This window comes from Myodes glareolus, chromosome 10 (genome assembly GCF_982192425.1).
Source record: "Myodes glareolus chromosome 10, mMyoGla1.1, whole genome shotgun sequence".
Classification (NCBI taxonomy): Eukaryota; Metazoa; Chordata; class Mammalia; order Rodentia; family Cricetidae; genus Myodes; species Myodes glareolus.
In genome coordinates, this window is record NC_142035.1 from 1,879,935 (window position 1) to 1,896,934 (window position 17,000).

Sequence of the window (17,000 nt, forward strand, 5' to 3'; positions counted from 1 at the left end):
TTTGTACCTTCTGATGGGCCTCTTTGTAGCATGAATAATAAAAACCCAGAGATTGGGGTTCAATCTGAAGATTAGAAAAGCAAAGCAGCCAAGCCACTAGAAAGTTCTTACCTCTACGAAATCTTCAGGCTGAAAAGAGACTGAGCTCCTGACTCATCCTGCCTTATAGTGGTGCTGCGATTAAAGGCTTGCACCACTACCACTGCCCGGGTGTGTTCCACCACTGCCTGGTCTGTATGACTGACTAGTGTTGCTAACTTTGCACTTTGATCTCCAGGCAAGCTTTATTTATTAAGACACAAATAATATATCACTATATTTCCCCTTTTTTTGTCCAAAATAAAAAAGAATGTTGTAACAAATATAAGAATAACTATATATAATAAGCATAATAACTATATACAATATATAAGCAATAAATACATGAGCAATGTCTAGTCCATTTGCATTTGACAAATTCAGAGAAAATATTCCATTATCTGTCCTATCTTGGTGAGTCTAAAGTTTTGTACCTAACTTACTTTCTATCATAACTTGCATTACCATCCAAAGCAATTTTTTGATATCTCTCAACTTTCTACATTTTATACTTCTTTAGTAAATTTCTTTTCTGAGTCTTGTAAACAAGAAAAACTATTTTCTAGTTTTCAACTCCCCCAGAGACCCAAGAAGGAAATCATATTAACTGAATAAACAGGAAGTGCAAGCAAGCAACTTCCAAAAAAATGTGAGAAATTACAGAAACAACTGACTGCCTGGACAGTCACCCAAGGTTCTTCTGCAATGTTGGGGCATCCATCTTCAGCCTACAGGCCTAGGATATTAGACAGACTTTTCTATGAATCAGAATATTTGAAGGGCTGTCCTTCCTTGTCTTGACAATGTTTGTCAATTAGGACAGCATACCGACAGCAGTCGAGGCAGGGCATTCTTTTACCCAACGACTTACTTTTGTTACAAAGAAAGTAAACTCAATGTGGAGTTTCTTCAATGTCCATTATCTTTTCTGAAGTAGATTGGTGCTGCCAGGAGCATATATGTCTCATTGACATAAAAAGAGTCTATGTTAGGGGCTGGTGAGATGGCTCAGTGGTTAAGAGCACTGACTGCTCCTCCAAAGGACCCAGGTTCAATTCCCAGCACCCACATGGCAGCTCACAGCTGTCTGTAACTCCAGTGTGCATGAAATAAAGTTAAATAAAGTTTAAAAAAAAGAGTCTATGTTATTAAAACATCTTAAATGCCATATTCTGTAGATCTCTGAAGTGTTTGAAGATGACCTTAAAACATACCTAATATGACTACACATTAGATTGTAATAAATGACTAATGACTAACCTTATCTTTAGTGGCTTGGCTGCTTTGCTATTCTGATTTTCAGTTTGAACCCCAATATCTGTCTCTGGGTTTTTATTATCCTACTACACATTTTCTTTAGGTTGGAGAAATTTTCTTCTATGATTTTTTTGAGAATATTTTCTATGCCCTTAACGTGGATTTCTTCTCCTACCTCTTAGTCCTAGATTTTGTCTTTTTTTGAATGTTTTGTGCCAGGATTTTTTAAATTTAACATTTGCTTTGATCATGGTATCCATTTTTTCTATTGTGTCTTCAATGCCTGAGATTTTTTTCTTCCATCTCTTACATTCTTCTTGAGAGGCTTGCCTCTGAGAGTCCTGTTCGAGTTCCTAAATTTTTCATTTCCAAATTTCCCTCAATTTTAGTTTTCTTTATTGAATCTACTTTTACTTTCAGGTGTTCTGCGTATGTGCACATGTGTGTGTGTGTGTGTGTGTGTGTGTGTGCGTGTGTGTGTGCGTGTGCGTGTGTTTCAGCTATGTTGGAATACCTAGAGTCTACTGTGCTAGAGGGTTACCGGGCTCCAGTAGAGACATATTTTCCTGGCTACTGTTGATTGTGTTTTTGCAATGGTATCTAGGCTTTTGGATTTAGGGTAAATGTAATTCTAGGTGCTAATATCTGGTCTTTGTTGGGTGATATTTTTTGTTTGTTTGTTTGTTTGTTTCTTGGTTTCTGTTGCCCTCTCTGATTCTTAGGAAAATGTGGTGACTGTGTGTTACCTGGTAGGGAATTCTTCTGCGAACCTAATAGGTGTGGCCACTGGGGGTTCCATGTCAAATGTGTTTCTAGATAGAGATGGGATTGAGGGGAGCTGGAGGGAGGAAATCAGAGTGTTCCACCAGGATCTGCTTAGTCTCCTGGGAGTGAAGGGCAGAGAGTGAGGACAAGCTGAAGTAGACAGTCTGTAACAGAGCTAGGGATGAGGCTGGGGAGTTGAATTTGGAGAACAGGATACTCAAAGATCTCTACTTAGCCTGCTTTCCTGGCTGACACGGCCTAGAGGGTTCCCAGGACTGCCTGTTGGAGTTGAAGCCTGGGATAAAGCAATGAATTGGGGGGGGGGAGTTAGGAGGGAAAGATCTGTGGATCCACTGGAGAGGGGGGTGGTAGTGGGAAGGGAGGCTCCCGCAGGTGGTCTGAGCCGGAATAAGACTGGAGGGTTGGTTTTGGAGAGACTGAAGGAGGAGAGTTGAAGATCTGCAGTTAGCCTACCTGCTCTCCTGGCTAAAGTGCTACTTTCTAACTTTTGTTTTTGTTTTTCAAGATGGGGCTTATCTGCGTAGCTTTGGAACCTGTCCTGGAACTAGCTCTGTAGACCAGGCTGGCCTTGGACTCGGAGATCTGCCTGCCTTTGGCTCCCAAGTGTTGGGATTAAAGGTGTGCGTCAGCTTTAAGACTTTTTTTTTTTTGGTGCTATTTTCTAATTTTTTAAAAAAACTGCTAAACTTGAGGCTGGGGTGATGGTTCACTTGGTAAAGTGCCACCATGCAAGTGTGAGAACCCAAGAGTGGATCCCAGAACTGACGTAAAAAGCCTTGCACAGTGACAAGTATCTGTAACCCCAGTCTTGGGGTGGGTGGGGAAAGTGAGATCACTGCAGCTCCTGGGCCGCCTGACTCAACGAGCTGAGCCTCAGGGTTAGGGAGACACCATCTCTAAACAAACAAACAAACAAACAAAGAAATCAAGCTGGAGCTCTGGAAAGATGGCTCAGTGGTTAAGAGCACTTGTTCTTGCAGAGGACCCAGGTTGATCCCCAGCACCCACATGGCAGCTCACGACTGTCCGTTAACTCTGGTTCCAGGCATCCAGTGCCTTCTCCTTGCCTCTACAGGCACCAGACATGTACATGGTACCCAGATATACTGGTAGGCAAAACACTTGTATACATAGCATAAAGTAAATCTTTAGAAAAAGGTAGAAAATGATAAGGATGGGTGCCTTTGTCGACTGTGGGCCTCCACATGCATACGAACGCAGGTACAGATGCAGTCACACCCACATAATGCACATCCTACACACATACACAACCCTCCACAACACAGAATTGTGACAAAATAGACATAGAGTTTACCATTTTCAAGTTGGTAGTTCAACTCAGTGGTAGAACCATTACATGGCCAAAGCCCTGTATTTGATCGCCCAGCTCGCTCTCTCTCTCTCTCTCTCTCTCTCTCTCTCTCTCTCACACACACACACACACACACACACGCAAAAGAACAAAATTCCAGGCCATCTTCAGTATTTAAATTCTATTATTGTGTTTTAATCGAAAAATAATAGTTATATACTCTTAGGAGGTCACAGAATGATTGGGGGAAGGCTAATAAACCAAACTATCGCCTCATACACTTGCCATCTTTGTGGTTATATGCATTAGTCAGGGTTTTCAACGGGAGCAGAATTGACAGAATGAATGTGTGTGTGTGTGTGTGTGTGTGTGTGTGATATACATACATATCATATCTTCATACATATATGATTTATTCGACTGGCTTTCTGTGTTTCAGGGTTGTCCAACAATGGCTGTCTCCCGATGGAAAGGCCAAGGATCCATGTGTTTTTTAGTCCATGATGTTGGAGGTCTCAGCAGTCCCAATCTGGTGCTAGAGTCCCAGAAGATTTCTAGAGGGCTGCTGATCTTCTGTGTTGCAATTGTGAAGAAGTAGGTTCTAATGCCAGCGAAGGAGTGCCTCAGCAACAGGGTAGATGAACTTGCCAGCGAGAGTGAGGGCAAGCGGGCAAAACCAAAAAAGCTTCCTTCTTCCGTGTCCTTTTATGTAGGCTGCTACCAGAAGGTATGGCCCACATTCAAGGTAGGTCTCCTCACCTCAAATGATCAATCGAGAAAATCCCTCATAGGTGTACCAGCTGCTGGGGTTTTAGTTGATTCCAGGTGTGGCCAAGTTACCTTCCATGGTCAGCCATCATAGGCAGAAACACTTAAAATTCAGCCTTCAGAAGTTCTGATAACAGCAACACATTTTTCTTTCAGGGGATTGTTTTGAGACATGGTCTGGCTATGCAGTGCAGGCAGGCTCAAACTTATAGTGACCCTTCTGCGTCGGCCTCCTCAGGCTGACATTACTGCTGTGGACACCATGCTTGACTCTACAGTGTTTTGTTCATCGCTATGGTCACCATCCGGGCAGCGGGTCGCCAGAACTTAGCCTCATACCTAGAGGGACTCTCCCCTAGCTGTCCTTGTCTACTCTTGGCCCCTCGCTCTGACTCCTAATGCCTGGTAATCCCTCCTCTGTCCACATTTACCACCTTGATTTCCTTTGAATTCCGCATCTAAGTGAGACCGTGTGGTTTTGTCCTTTTCTGCGTGGCTTGTCGTCACCTAGCGTGACGCACTTCAGGATCACCCAGGTTGCCACACTGGCAAAAGTTCTTTCCTTCCTTTATAATGCTGAAGAACATCCAATTGTGTGTGTACTGTATTTTAAAGATTTTCTTAACTTTTAGTTATATGTGTATGTGTCTTTCTGTGCGTATGTACACGTGTGCAGGTGCCTAAAGAGACCAGAAGAGGGTGCCAGTCAGAGCCCCTGGAGATGGAGTCATCTGATGTGGGTGCTGGAAGCTGAACTTGGGTCCTCTGCCAGAGCAGTGCTCGACCTGGATTTTAGAGACAGTGTTTCTCACTGAACCTGGATTGCCACTGAGCCCCTGGAGTTCGCTTGACTCTACTCCTTCCCCAGCACTGACTTTTATGTGGGCGCTGGGAATTCAAACTCAGGACCTTGGACCTGTGCAGTAGGCACTTTGTCCACTGGCACACATACCGAGAGCAGCTTGTCTGCCAAGAATTCAGAAAGTTTGGTTTGGGTCACAGCCTTCCATTTCCTGGAGGCCAAAGGCCAAGTTCATCTCTGGGCTCAGGTTTCTGCTTCCTTCCTTCCTTCCTTCTTTCCTTCCTTCCTTCCTTCCTTCCTATCTCTTCCCTCTTTTTTCCTTCTTTCTTTTGTTCTTTCCTTTCTTTCTTTTTAATAATTAATTTTATTTAATTTTTTTTACATACCAATCCCAGTTCCCCTCCCTCCTCCAGGTTTCTGCTTTCTACAAAATGAGTTTGTTCTTGACTTCCCAACTCCAAAAGTCAGTATGCAAAGGAGAGATGCACCCTGCACTGACTTTCGTCCAACACACCACAGCACACCGAAAACTGCATACACCAATGTTCCTCGTAAGGAGGGCGAGCAGATGGTCTCCTCACCGCTTTCCTGCTGGCGGAAATTTGGGTTTGTTCCCGTGTGTGGCTATCGGGAATAGGACTCTGCGCCTGGGATGTCTGTTGGGGATGCGTAGGGTAGAATTGCCGTACTAGATAGGAACAATCATAGGGCTTTATTAGAATTTGACAAGTATGGAAAGGTCTGCGAAATGGCTAAGTATCCAAGACATGTAAGCATGATTTTGAATCTCCAGAGCCCATGTCAAGTCAGCTTCAGTAAGTATGTATCTGTAATCCCGGTACTCCAGTGGTGAGGTAGGAGATGGAGACGGGAACCCAGGGACCCTCACACACAGCAGCAAACACATAAAAAGAAGGCGGAAGGGGAAGACAGGCCATTGGGATTGTCCCAGCTTCCACACTGATACACACACGCACACATGCACAAACACAGATTTGAAAACTTGCCCCACAGTTTGGACAGTGGGTGTAAGGCGGCATTGAAAGACCAGAGAATAAAGCCGATGTGGAAACAGAAAGAAGCCTCCGACCCTGGGACCAGGTTTCCACTTCCTGCTGTCTGAGAGTCAAGCAATTTCAACACAGCCTGCAAACTCTCAAATCTGCCTGCAGAGATAGTGCCTGTCGCAGAGACAGCTCAAAGAAGAGGTCAGGAACAACAAGCTGTGTTTACGTGGGGTCAGAACGTGCGCGCTCTTCAGTTTCGCCGCGAAGCCTCCCCTAGTTCCTAATCTAAGCAGCATGCCTCATAAGGTCTCCTTACGAAATATTTTAAAATTCTATGCCATTTCTGTTTGTGCATGTGTGTGCAGCTACCTAGAAGAGGGTGTCGAAGTCCCTGGAGCTGGACTTAGAGGAGGTTGCTAGCACTCAGCTTGGGTGCTGGAGACTGAACTATGGTCCCCTGCACGGCAGTACGTACTCTTCGCTGCTGCGCCATCTGTCAGTTCCTAAAACAAACATAAAACATTTATTACCCCCCAGCGTGGGCGTGTGTGTGTGCGCGCGCGCGCACGCGTGCACATGCACAGATACACATGTACCACAATGCACATGTGAAGGTCAGAGGACGCCTTGTGTGAATCTTTTCCACCTGGTGGGTTCCCAGGATGGTATTCCAGTCATCCATCTTGGTGGTGGGCAGCCTTACTCTCTCTCTCTGAGCCTTCTCGCAAGCTCCTAAACTCTCTCTTTTTAAAAATTTCTTCTTTTTTTCCAGAAAAGAAAGCAAACTATCTTTTTTTCATTTTACATACCTGTTATATGCAGGCCAGAGGACAACTTCAGGCTTTTTTTTTTCAGAACTATTTGTTTGCTTTTGTGTGCATGCATGTATGAAACGTGATAAGCACATTCGTATGTGCAGGCATGCAGAGGCCAGAGGACTTTGTGTTTGGGATGGGATCTGTCAGTGAAGCTGGAGCAAGTCTGGCAGGCATCGAGTCCTAGGTATCTCCTCACCCGTGTCTCTCATAGCACTGCAGTTGCAGGTGTGCATGAGGCCACACCTGGCTCTTCACACGGATCCTGGGATCTGAACCCAGACCCTTACGATCGCATAGCAAACACTCTCACCCAGTGAACTCTTTGAGCCTTTTACTGTTTCTAAGGCAGAGTCTTTTCGCACACTGGAAAATGTTAAACTTAGCTGACTGGCCTGTGAGTCCCAGATCTGCCTGTCTCCAGTCCCCCAGCACGGGGTTACAAATCTCTCTCCCCTTTTTTAATCATTAAAACTTTATATATTTTTGATTTCTTGAGACAGATTTTCTTTGTGTAACTTTGGCGCTTATCCTGGAACTCGCTCTGTAGGCAGGCTGGGCTCCACATCACAGAGATCCGCCTGTCTCTGCCTCCTGAGTGCTGGGATTAAAGGGGTGTGCCACCACTGTTTGACCTTAGGATAATGTTATCTTGGTACTGGTTCTGTTGGGGTTCTAGCCTGGAAGCTGGGACGGTCTGTACCACTTGGGACTCTCTCCTACTGACAGCTGACGACTGACTTGGGGACTGAGACCTGGGTGCCATTTGTCACTTGGGCAGCTGCTCACGTCTCTTCCAGTTGTCTTATTCTTAGCTGTGTCGTTTGGAGTCTGCCCAGGACACAGCTCAGAGTGAACTGGAGATAGGAGACAACATAAGCCCAGTTCTTGCCCCTCTTCTAAAGCTTTTTCTTTTCGTGGATGCTCTGCACCTTCCAGAGGGTTGTGACACTCAGCTCTGACACGCAGCTCTTGGGGCCAGGAAGACTTCAGGCCCTTCTAGAGTCTTCTTTTTTCCTGTCCACATGGCCTGCGCCATGCTTTGACCTTAGTGACTCACCTGGCACCATTCCCTCTTCCTGTTTGGCCCCTGTCCAGAACCTGCGGTTGAGGTCATGCTCTGAGGTCATGCTCTAGAATGCCAGGCAAATGTTGCTGTATCGTTTCACCCAGAGTCTGAGGTGTGACCCGAGGAAGAGTTAGTTTTGCCATATGAGAAGCACAAGCCAGCTTGTCAACTTTTGTAATCAATGATTAAAAACAAAACAATTTGGACTTAGACTTAATTTTGCACCAAGTCTGTAGCTGATATCAGAAATGATATTTTTACAGTGTCAAGATTTCTCATTCTTTAGTTTGGTGTATTTCTCTACGTATCTATTCTGTGTGCAGTGTAAATGTTTGCACGTGTGTGCAGGCCTAAAGCCAGTGTCTCCTGTTTTTCTCTGTTGCTTCCCCTTTTCCTGTTGAACCCAGAGCTCAACAGTTCTAGCTTGCCTGGTTAGCCTCCTGCGTGCTGGGTTACAGGTGCTTGCCACACCTGCCTGGCTCTCACAGAGGCTCTGGGGTTCTGAATTCTAGACCTCAAGCTCAGACAGTAGCACTTGTTACTCCCTGAGCCGTCTCCCCAGCATGTTGGGTCCCTCGGATCAGGAGTTACAGGCAGTTGTGAGATGCTATGTGGGTGCTGAAAATTGATCCCAGGTTCTTTGCAAGAGCATCCAGTGCTCATTCATTACATACACCAATCCAGGTTCCCACTCCCTCCCCTCCTTCCACTCCTTCCACATACCCTCCTACCCCACCCCCATCCAATCCTTAGAGAGGGTAAGGCACATTGCTTTAGGGAAGATCTAAGGCCCTCCCTACTATATCTAGACTGAGCAAGGTATCATCCAAAGAGAATAGGTTCCCAAAAAGCCAGTACATTCTGTAGGGATAAATCCTGGTGCCACTGCCAGTGGCCCCCCAGTCTGCCCCGGCCATGCAACTGTCACCCGCATTCAGAGGAACTAGTTTCGTCCTAAGCTTGTTCCTTTCCAGTCCAGCTGGAGTTGGTGAGCTCCCATTAGCTCAGGTAGACTGTTTTAGTGGGTGAACCCATCATGGTCTTGACCTCTTTGCTCATATTCTCACTCCTCCCACTCTTCAACTGGGCTTTGGGAGCTCAGTCCAGTGCTTCAATGCAGGTCTCTGCCTCTGTTTCCATCAGTTGCTGGATGAAGATTCCATGGTGATATTTAAGATATTCAACAATCTGACTACAGGTCAAGTTAAGATAGAGCCCACTCTCCTCCATTGCTTAGGGTCTGAGCTGGGTTTTTTGTTACTCTTATAAATGGTGTTCTTCTCTTCTCATGTCAACCTTTGTGAAATGGCTCAGTGGGTAGAGGTGCTTTTCGTGTCAGCAATGGGGAACTGAGTTCAATCCAGGAACCCCATGAAGGTGAACAAGAGAATTGACTCCACATGTCCTCTTGTGATCACACATGCTGTGGCAGGCATGTACTCCTCTCACATCATATACACACAGACAACACTTTTTTTTTGGTACAGAGTTTTCTTTTTTTTTCACATATTCATTATCCATTTATTCACTGATGGATGTCTAGGCCAATTCCATTCCATTTCTGCCCCCTTTTCTTGTAAATAATCTAAGTGGAAATGTTGATACAGGGTTTTTGTGTGTAGCTTTGGAGCCTGTCCTGGCACTTGCTTTGTAGACCAGGCTGGCCTTGAACTCCCAGAGATCTGCCTGCCTCTGCCTCCCGAGTGCTGGGATTAAAGGCCTGTGCCACCACCGCCTGGCCCAACAAAATATTTTTAAAGTGTTTTTGTTTTTGAAATAATCTTATATAGTCCATAGAGAGAGGCGGTATTTCACAGTCTTTATTTTGTTTTTTTCAAGACAGGGTTTCTCAGTGTAGCCCTGGCTGTCCTGGAACTCTGTAGACCAGGCTGGCCTTGAATTCAACAGAGATCCATATTTTTCTGCCTAACAAGTGTTGTGATTAAAGGTGTGTGCCACCACTGCCCAGCTTGCACTTCGCTTTCTCAGTGGTCCCCAGTTTAGGAGATGGTGAAGTCCAGCTAGTGAAGTGCTCAGAGGAGAGGCCTTGACGAATGGCAGGCAGTCCCTGTTTCCTATCCTGTGGGTTTTCTGATGCTCCCAAATGTGAACAAGCAGCCTCAGGCTCCTGCTATTGTAAACCATGGGCTGCTCTTCGGCCACAGCTTCTCCCCCATGCTGGAGCACATCCTCAAAAACGCTGAGCAGGAACAAGCTTCTCCTCACTTAGGCTCCGCGATCAGGCATTCTGCCACAGGAAGGAGAAAGGCATCTAACAAGAGGCAAGTGTCAGGGTCCACCCTCTTTTTGGGGTGCATCCCTAATGACCTAAGCATCTCACTAGTTCTGGACACTTCCCCAATACTGCTATGTAGGCCACTAAGCCTTTAATGGGATTTTTCAAGTTTTCATGGACCTGAGTTGAGTTTTGGTAGACTTTATTGGAGGAGTACACAGGTTTACATGACCCAGCTGCTCTCAAAATTACCATGCAGTTGGAGTTGGTGTTGAACAATCCCTGCCCTCACCTCTGAAGTGCTGGGATTACGTGTGTGTGCCACTATACCCTGTTCCAAATTGAGTTTGGATTTTATAAACTGGACCCGGGAGCTGAATGAAGGGTGAGTTGGGCTGGCAATTAACCCATTTGAGAAGCCCTAAGAGCCACCTGATGGAGCAGAGCAACATTGTCTTCCAGGATGAGGAGATATTGCTGGCTTTTCCCTGGGACGTATGGCTGATGCTCTGGCACTCAGGGGAGGTGGAGACTCTGGGGAAGGCTGTTGCAGGCATGCCGCCAGGCTGGGCTCCTTTACATCCTCTGATACTCCTCTGAGCTGAACTGTAAACCCGGTCACACAGCTACAGTTAGTCCTCTGTGGGAGTCAGCCAAGGGACTGCTGTCCACGAGTCATTCTAGAGTTTGCCGACAGCTGGCTCTGGAGACCTGGGTCAGTTTCCAAGGGAGAGGGCAGGGCCAGGCATCAGACCTGTGATGTCTATGTGTGTATGACATGTGGACAGAAGGATGGCTAACCTTAGCGAGAGAACAGAGAGTAGTCAGTGTCCGGCAACCGCAGGGACCCACACTTGGCTCCCTGCCCTTAGCAAGAGTGAGACCCAGACTTAGCTTCTAGCTTCAGTTCCTCCCCCAGCTTGCAGAGAGCACTCAATGCATTAGTCCTGACATGGGTGGCCACCCCAGCCTGGTCCCAAGTAAAGGAGTCTTGATGAGGGAATGCAGGGCGGGGAGAGGACTGTTTCAGGTGCTTCAAGCCACACATTGCTGTGTCCTACTGCAGTTGCCCCAGGCTTCTATTCAGGCATTTGAGATGGACAGGCCAGCAGTTTTCGAGGCCTTCTCTCCTTAGAAGGACACGCTGATGTAGGGGTTGAACACTGACCCTTCCCCCAGTTCACATCCACCCAGAACACAAGTGAACTTGTCGGAGCAGAAACTTTGCAGATGTAATGTAATATAATCACCTTGGATTTAGGTAGGTCCAGTTCCAGGCCTGGCGTCATTCGAACATGAGAGGTGCCAGCTATGCGAAAGGCTGATAGCATCGAGTGAGCCCAGGTACAAGGCTAGCATGGGCGACACAAGACACTGTCTCCAAACAAGAGAGAGATCTCAGCCAGGTGAGGCCGGAGATGACCGATGTCACCACAAGGCAAGGATGCCTTGGACCCAAGAGTAGAAGCTGGAGGGAGCAAGGAAGGCCCATCTCCTGTAGACCCCAGAGATAAACCCTACCCATGCCAAATTTCAGCCTTCTATCTTTAGAACCATAGGGTAACATACACTGAGAAATATGTGTACCTCTATCTACACGGATCCGGGTCCTTGGCTGCGGATCTACTTGAGGGTGCATCCCTTTGAGTTTGCACAACCAAGGACAGGTTGGTTGACTTGATAAAGTCGCCTGGAAAGGGAACTAGCTTGAGGCCTCCAGGTGCCCCCTCTCTTGTGGAGGCTAGAGGTCAACATCAGGAATGCAGGTGTGTTCCTCAATCATCCTTAGTTTTTGAGACAGGGTATTTCACTACACTATCCTGGCCAGTGAGACCCAGGAATACTGTGGTCTCCACCTCCCATAAATGGGATCACAGAGCATGCTGCTACACTCAGCCTTTGGATGTGGGTGCTGGGATCCAACTCACATCCTCATAACTGCATCAACTGAGCCATTGCTTCAGCTCTCTGCTGTGCCTGCTTTATTTATTTATTTATTTATTTATTTTTTTTTTTAAAAAAACATCTTATAGGAATGGTGAGGTAGCTCAGCAAATAAGTGCTTACCATTAGCCTGATATGAATTTGATGTCTGGAACCTACATTGGAGACCCCCGACTCCAAGTTGCCCTTGGCCTCTACACGCATGTTCCTGCAGCCACATGCACACACACGCCCATCTTATGGCAGGGATTTCAGGCAGATAATAAATGCACGGGTGACAACTGCAATGTTGTTCACAGCTAGAACTGCACGTTAGCTGCGTAGTCTCACATTTAACTGACTGTCTCTACTTTTGTTGCAGACACACTGCTTAGTAAGTTTAAAAGGTTTAAGAAGCTACTGGCTTGGGGACTCTGCCTTTTTATGCCCACAGCCCTACACGTTAGCATCGTGGTGTGTTGCTTCCTATTCTGTCACTCTCGCTGGTTAGTTCTTCCACATTTGAGCATGGTCATTTCTTTTTATTTTTCAAAACCAAGGTCTCGCTGGGTGGTGGTTGCATGCACCTTTAATTCCAGCCCTCAGGAGGCAGAGGCTGGCAGATCTCTGTGAGTTCCAGAACAGCCAGGGCCACAAAGAGAAACCCTATCTTAAAAAACAAAACTAAACTAAAAACACGTCTCAGGTAGCCAAGGCTTTCTGAAGGGCAGAGTCTGACCCTGAATCTGTGACTCCCGTTTCCACCACTCAAGGGCTGAGATTGTAAGTGCGTACTACCACACCTAGTGTGTGAGGTGCTGGGGAGGAAACCCAGGCCTTTGTGGGTGCCACTCTGCACCCCACCAGCTAAGCCACACACCTCCGACTATATGTGCTTTATGATTTTATTTGTCCTAACAAATCTTTTAAAGGGAGCTCTGGGATTGTCAGCTGTAAACAACGGACGTCATAATGGCCTGTGGCAATGTGTCAAATGAGAGACTTGGAAGAAAAATCTGTCCTTTAGGCTCCAGAGTGACAGAAGAGGCTGACAGTGTCTTCTGTCCCTTGAGTATACATCTGGAGGAGGGGAGGAGACACATTCACTTCATTCTTAGGGGCAGTGCTCTGGAAAACAGCTGCCTGAGCTGGGGCTCGAGCACTGGACACTTCAGCCAGGAACTAAAGAACTGTGGGCACCTTAATCCTACACCAGCAACTTAGGTGCAGCTCAGGGGCTGTGTTATCAGCGGATACTTAGGCACAGTAGGAGGCTGATTCCCTCTAGAAGAGGCTTGGGACCACATTGGGGAGAGGAAGGGGTCCTGCTGGGCCTCAGAAGCCTCTATGGGGATGACCGCTCTATGGGGATGACCGCTCTATGGGGATGACCCTACTGACCCTCATGGAAGATCTTAGTACTGTGGCAGCAGCGAATGTGCAGTGTGGTAGGGTGTGGAGATAGGAATAGCTTTTACACAGGCCCTTGGGACTGGGAGCTCAGAAATCGGGCTTATTTATTTATTTATTGTTTTATTGATTTTTAATAGTCATCCATTGTTTTGTTCCCCTCATCTAAGGGTTTTGGAGTACAGACTGCTGTACATCTAACTGGTGGTTCTCATTAACCAACCCACCAGGGGACTAGGAAGAACCTGTTGATGGTCTGATCTACTTTAACATCTTCAAACCAGTCATCAACATTGAAAAATTCTCAATTTGAGGCTGGGAGCATGTCACTCATGGGTACTGCACTGGCCTAGCATGCTCTTGGCCAGGGATGTGCTTTCCTTGCGCCACAAGAAGGCTCTCAGGTTTTATTTACAACGTCAAATTTCTGCTCTGGTGCCAAGCCAAAAACAAGCTAGGTACTCCTTGGTGAGGAGCACACAGGCCTACACTGGCTTCCTCACTGCTGGCCCCAACTTTCTATTGGTTTTCCCAACCTGGGGGAGGTGGGTAATGTTTCAGAACAAAAGTTCTCTTAGGATTCCTCAACACACATTTTTACAAGTGGGTTCACTGTTGCTTAGTGAACAGGTGAGGTAGGGTAGGAAGGGGAGAGGTTTGTTCTATGGTTATTAATAAGCCATTTAGTTTAAGAGGTTAGGACAGGATCAGCACATGGGTTCAATTATAATCTGTGTTTTGAGGGAAGAGTCTTCACCCCACCCTTTTGAAACAGGGTCTCATGAGGCCCCAGGCTGGCCTCCAAATAATATATAACAAAGGTTGAATTCCTCGTCCCCTCGCCTTCATCTTCCAGGTTCTGGCATTACAGGTGTGTACTAGCACAACCAGGACAGAAAAAAAACAAACAAACTTTTACCATGTCAAACCCCTCCCCCCACAGTACTGGCTCTGCGCTGACGGTGGCAAGTCTCCGAAGTGAGGATGATCCCGGGAGAGTAGGTTGCAGTGAGGTTCCAACAAGGACCTTTGCCATCTAGAATTTGTTTCTGGGCGTTTTCAAAAAAACAAAAATTAGAAATCCTCTGGAAACGTCCAACACCACGACCTTTTGCTTTAAAAAAAGGAAAAAAAAAAACACCCAGAGAGAAAGGGGTGAAACAGTAACTAAAATACTCCCACAATGTGCTTGCAAACATCGGTGTAGAGGATTTATTGTCCCCCTCCCCAACAAAAAACAAAGTAAATACAGAACAAATCTGCTTCCGGAGGTTCAGCTTCGCCCGGGTGCTCGCTGTCCTCGTCCCCACGGCCGTAAGTCAGAGGAGCAGACCGTGGCGCCCGCGGCGTCCTCCGCTAGCCGCCCCGAAAGCCCTTTCGTGCCAGGACTCCCTCTCCTCGCTGACCGCCTGGGCCTCGGGAGCGCCGCGCCTTCACCGCCCGCCTTGGCCGCAGCCATTTTGGAACGGCGCAGACAAAGGGCGAGCCCCGCCGCCGCCCGCCGGGACCCACCGGGCGCTTCGCCGCCGGTCGCTCTCCGGGCCCGGTAGCCAATCCCACCCGCGCCGAAGAAGTGGACCAGCACCAAGCAGCTCGCCTGCTCCCCGGCCTCTGGCGCTCGCAGCCATTGGCCGCGTCTTTTAAGAGCCGGCCGCAGCCAATCAGCGGACGCAGGGGCGCGGGCGGGGGCGGTGCGTGCCGCCGCGCCTGCGCGGTGCGCCGCCCCTCCCCCGCCCTGTGCGCCGCGCCCCCGCCCGCCCAGCGCACCGCCCCCCGCCCGCCCCGCGCCCCGCTGGAACCTCCTCCTGCCCAGGCGCGCTCGGCCGAGCGGCGGCGGCGGCGGCGGCGAGGAGGAAAGATGGCGGCGGGCTCGGATCTGCTGGACGAGGTCTTCTTCAACAGCGAGGTGGACGAGAAAGTGGTGAGCGATCTGGTGGGCTCGCTCGAGTCGCAGCTGGCGGCCAGCGCGGCCCACCACCACCACCTCGCGCCGCGCACGCCCGAGCTGCGGGCCGCGGCCGCCGGCGCGCTCGGGAACCATGTTGTGAGCGGCAGCCCGGCCGGAGCCGCGGGCGCAGGGCCGGCCGCCTCCGCCGAGGGCGCGCCCGCAGCGGCGCCGGAGCCGCCCCCCGCAGGTAGAGCGCGGCCGGCGGGTGGGGGCCCGCGGCACCCGGGCTCCGGCTCACCGCGCCGCTTGCTTGTCCCCGCAGGGCCCGCGCCGGCGCCCGCCAAGCTGAGGCCGCCGCCCGAGGCCAGCGCGGGGCCCTGCCCGGCCGCCGCCGCCGCCGCCGCCGCCGCCACCGCCGCCGCCGCGGGGCCCGATCCCGCCGCCGCCGCCACCCCGCCCGCCGGCCCCGGCGCCTCCAAGCCCGGCCCGCCTGGCCCGCCCGGCCCCGGCGCCGCGCAAACTTTGAATGGGAGCGCCGCGCCGCCCACCGCGCCGCACGCCGCACCTGCTGTCAGCCCGGTCAACAACGGGCCCGCGCCGCCGCCCGCCGCCGGCTCTGTCATCCAGGCGGCCCCCGCGCCCGCGCCCGCCGCGCCCTCGCCTCCCGCCGCGCCCGCGCCCGCCGCGCCCCCGCCGCCCGCGCCCCCAGCGCCCGCCGCGCCAGCCCGGCCGCCCGGGCACCCCGCCGCGCCCGCGACCCCCGTGTCACCCGCCGCCGCCACCGCGGCGCAGAACGGGGCCGCTCCTGCCCCCGCCGCGGCCTCCGGGGGCGCCGCGGGGCTGGGCCAGCCGGGCGCGGGCGTGCAGGGGGCCAAGACCGAGGCGCCCAAGCCCGTGCCCGGGACCGGGCCGGCGGCGGCGGCGGCGGCGGCGGGGGGTCGCGGCCGGGGGCGCGGCGGGTGGCGTGCTGCTCGGGCCCGCCATGCCGGGCGCGCTGCCGGGGCCTGCCCCCGGGACCCCCGCGGGGCTGGCAAAGGGCGCGGCCGCGGCGACCCCCAGTCTGCCTCGGACGCCGACGGCCACCACTGGCGCTATCCGGGCCACGCTGACGCCCACCGTACTGGCCCCGCGCCTGCCGCAGCCGCCGCAGAACCCGACCAACATCCAGAACTTCCAGCTGCCCCCAGGTGAGTGGCAGCGCGCGGCGGGAGGCGAGGGCGGGTGCACCGGGCGGCCCAGGCGTTCCAGGAAGTTCTGGGCTGCATCCTGGGGCCCTGCCCTGGCAGCCCTGGCTTGCAAGGCCGAGGGGCGGCCTCTGCCCAGGTGACCTGCCAATCTCGAGAGCTTCCCAGTGCTGGAGTGCCCAGAGCCCTCGGGGAACTCTGCTGCCCGGTTTCCTCGGGGTGCCATGGGCTACCATCGTGTGCCTGAGGGACCCCTCTCTCTCCTCCCTCAGGCGGGGTCAAGAGAGGGCGACCTCCTCCTGGGCAGGCTGATGAAGTCTGGGTGGAAGGCATGGGCTTTCCTTGCTGCCAGGGAGGCCGACTAGGGACACCATGGTGGGAGCAGAGAGTGGGGCAGTGGTCATCAGTGCCTTAAAGGGCTCTGGGTGCTTTTGTTGTTGCCGCCCTTGGAGGTCAGCAGGACGC

The 17,000-nt window shown here is 50.7% G+C and overlaps 1 protein-coding gene across 1 annotated transcript in view; it reads left to right on the forward strand.

The window, feature by feature from the left end:
• The first annotated feature begins 15,291 nt into the window (after positions 1-15,291).
• Taf4 (TATA-box binding protein associated factor 4) overlaps positions 15,292-17,000 on the forward strand; it is a 68,909-nt gene continuing 67,200 nt past the window's right edge. The window contains 2 exon segments of the mRNA XM_085696920.2: positions 15,292-16,283; positions 16,285-16,538. Coding sequence (XP_085553046.2) covers positions 15,322-16,283; positions 16,285-16,538 — 1,216 coding nt within the window. The 5' untranslated portion in view covers positions 15,292-15,321.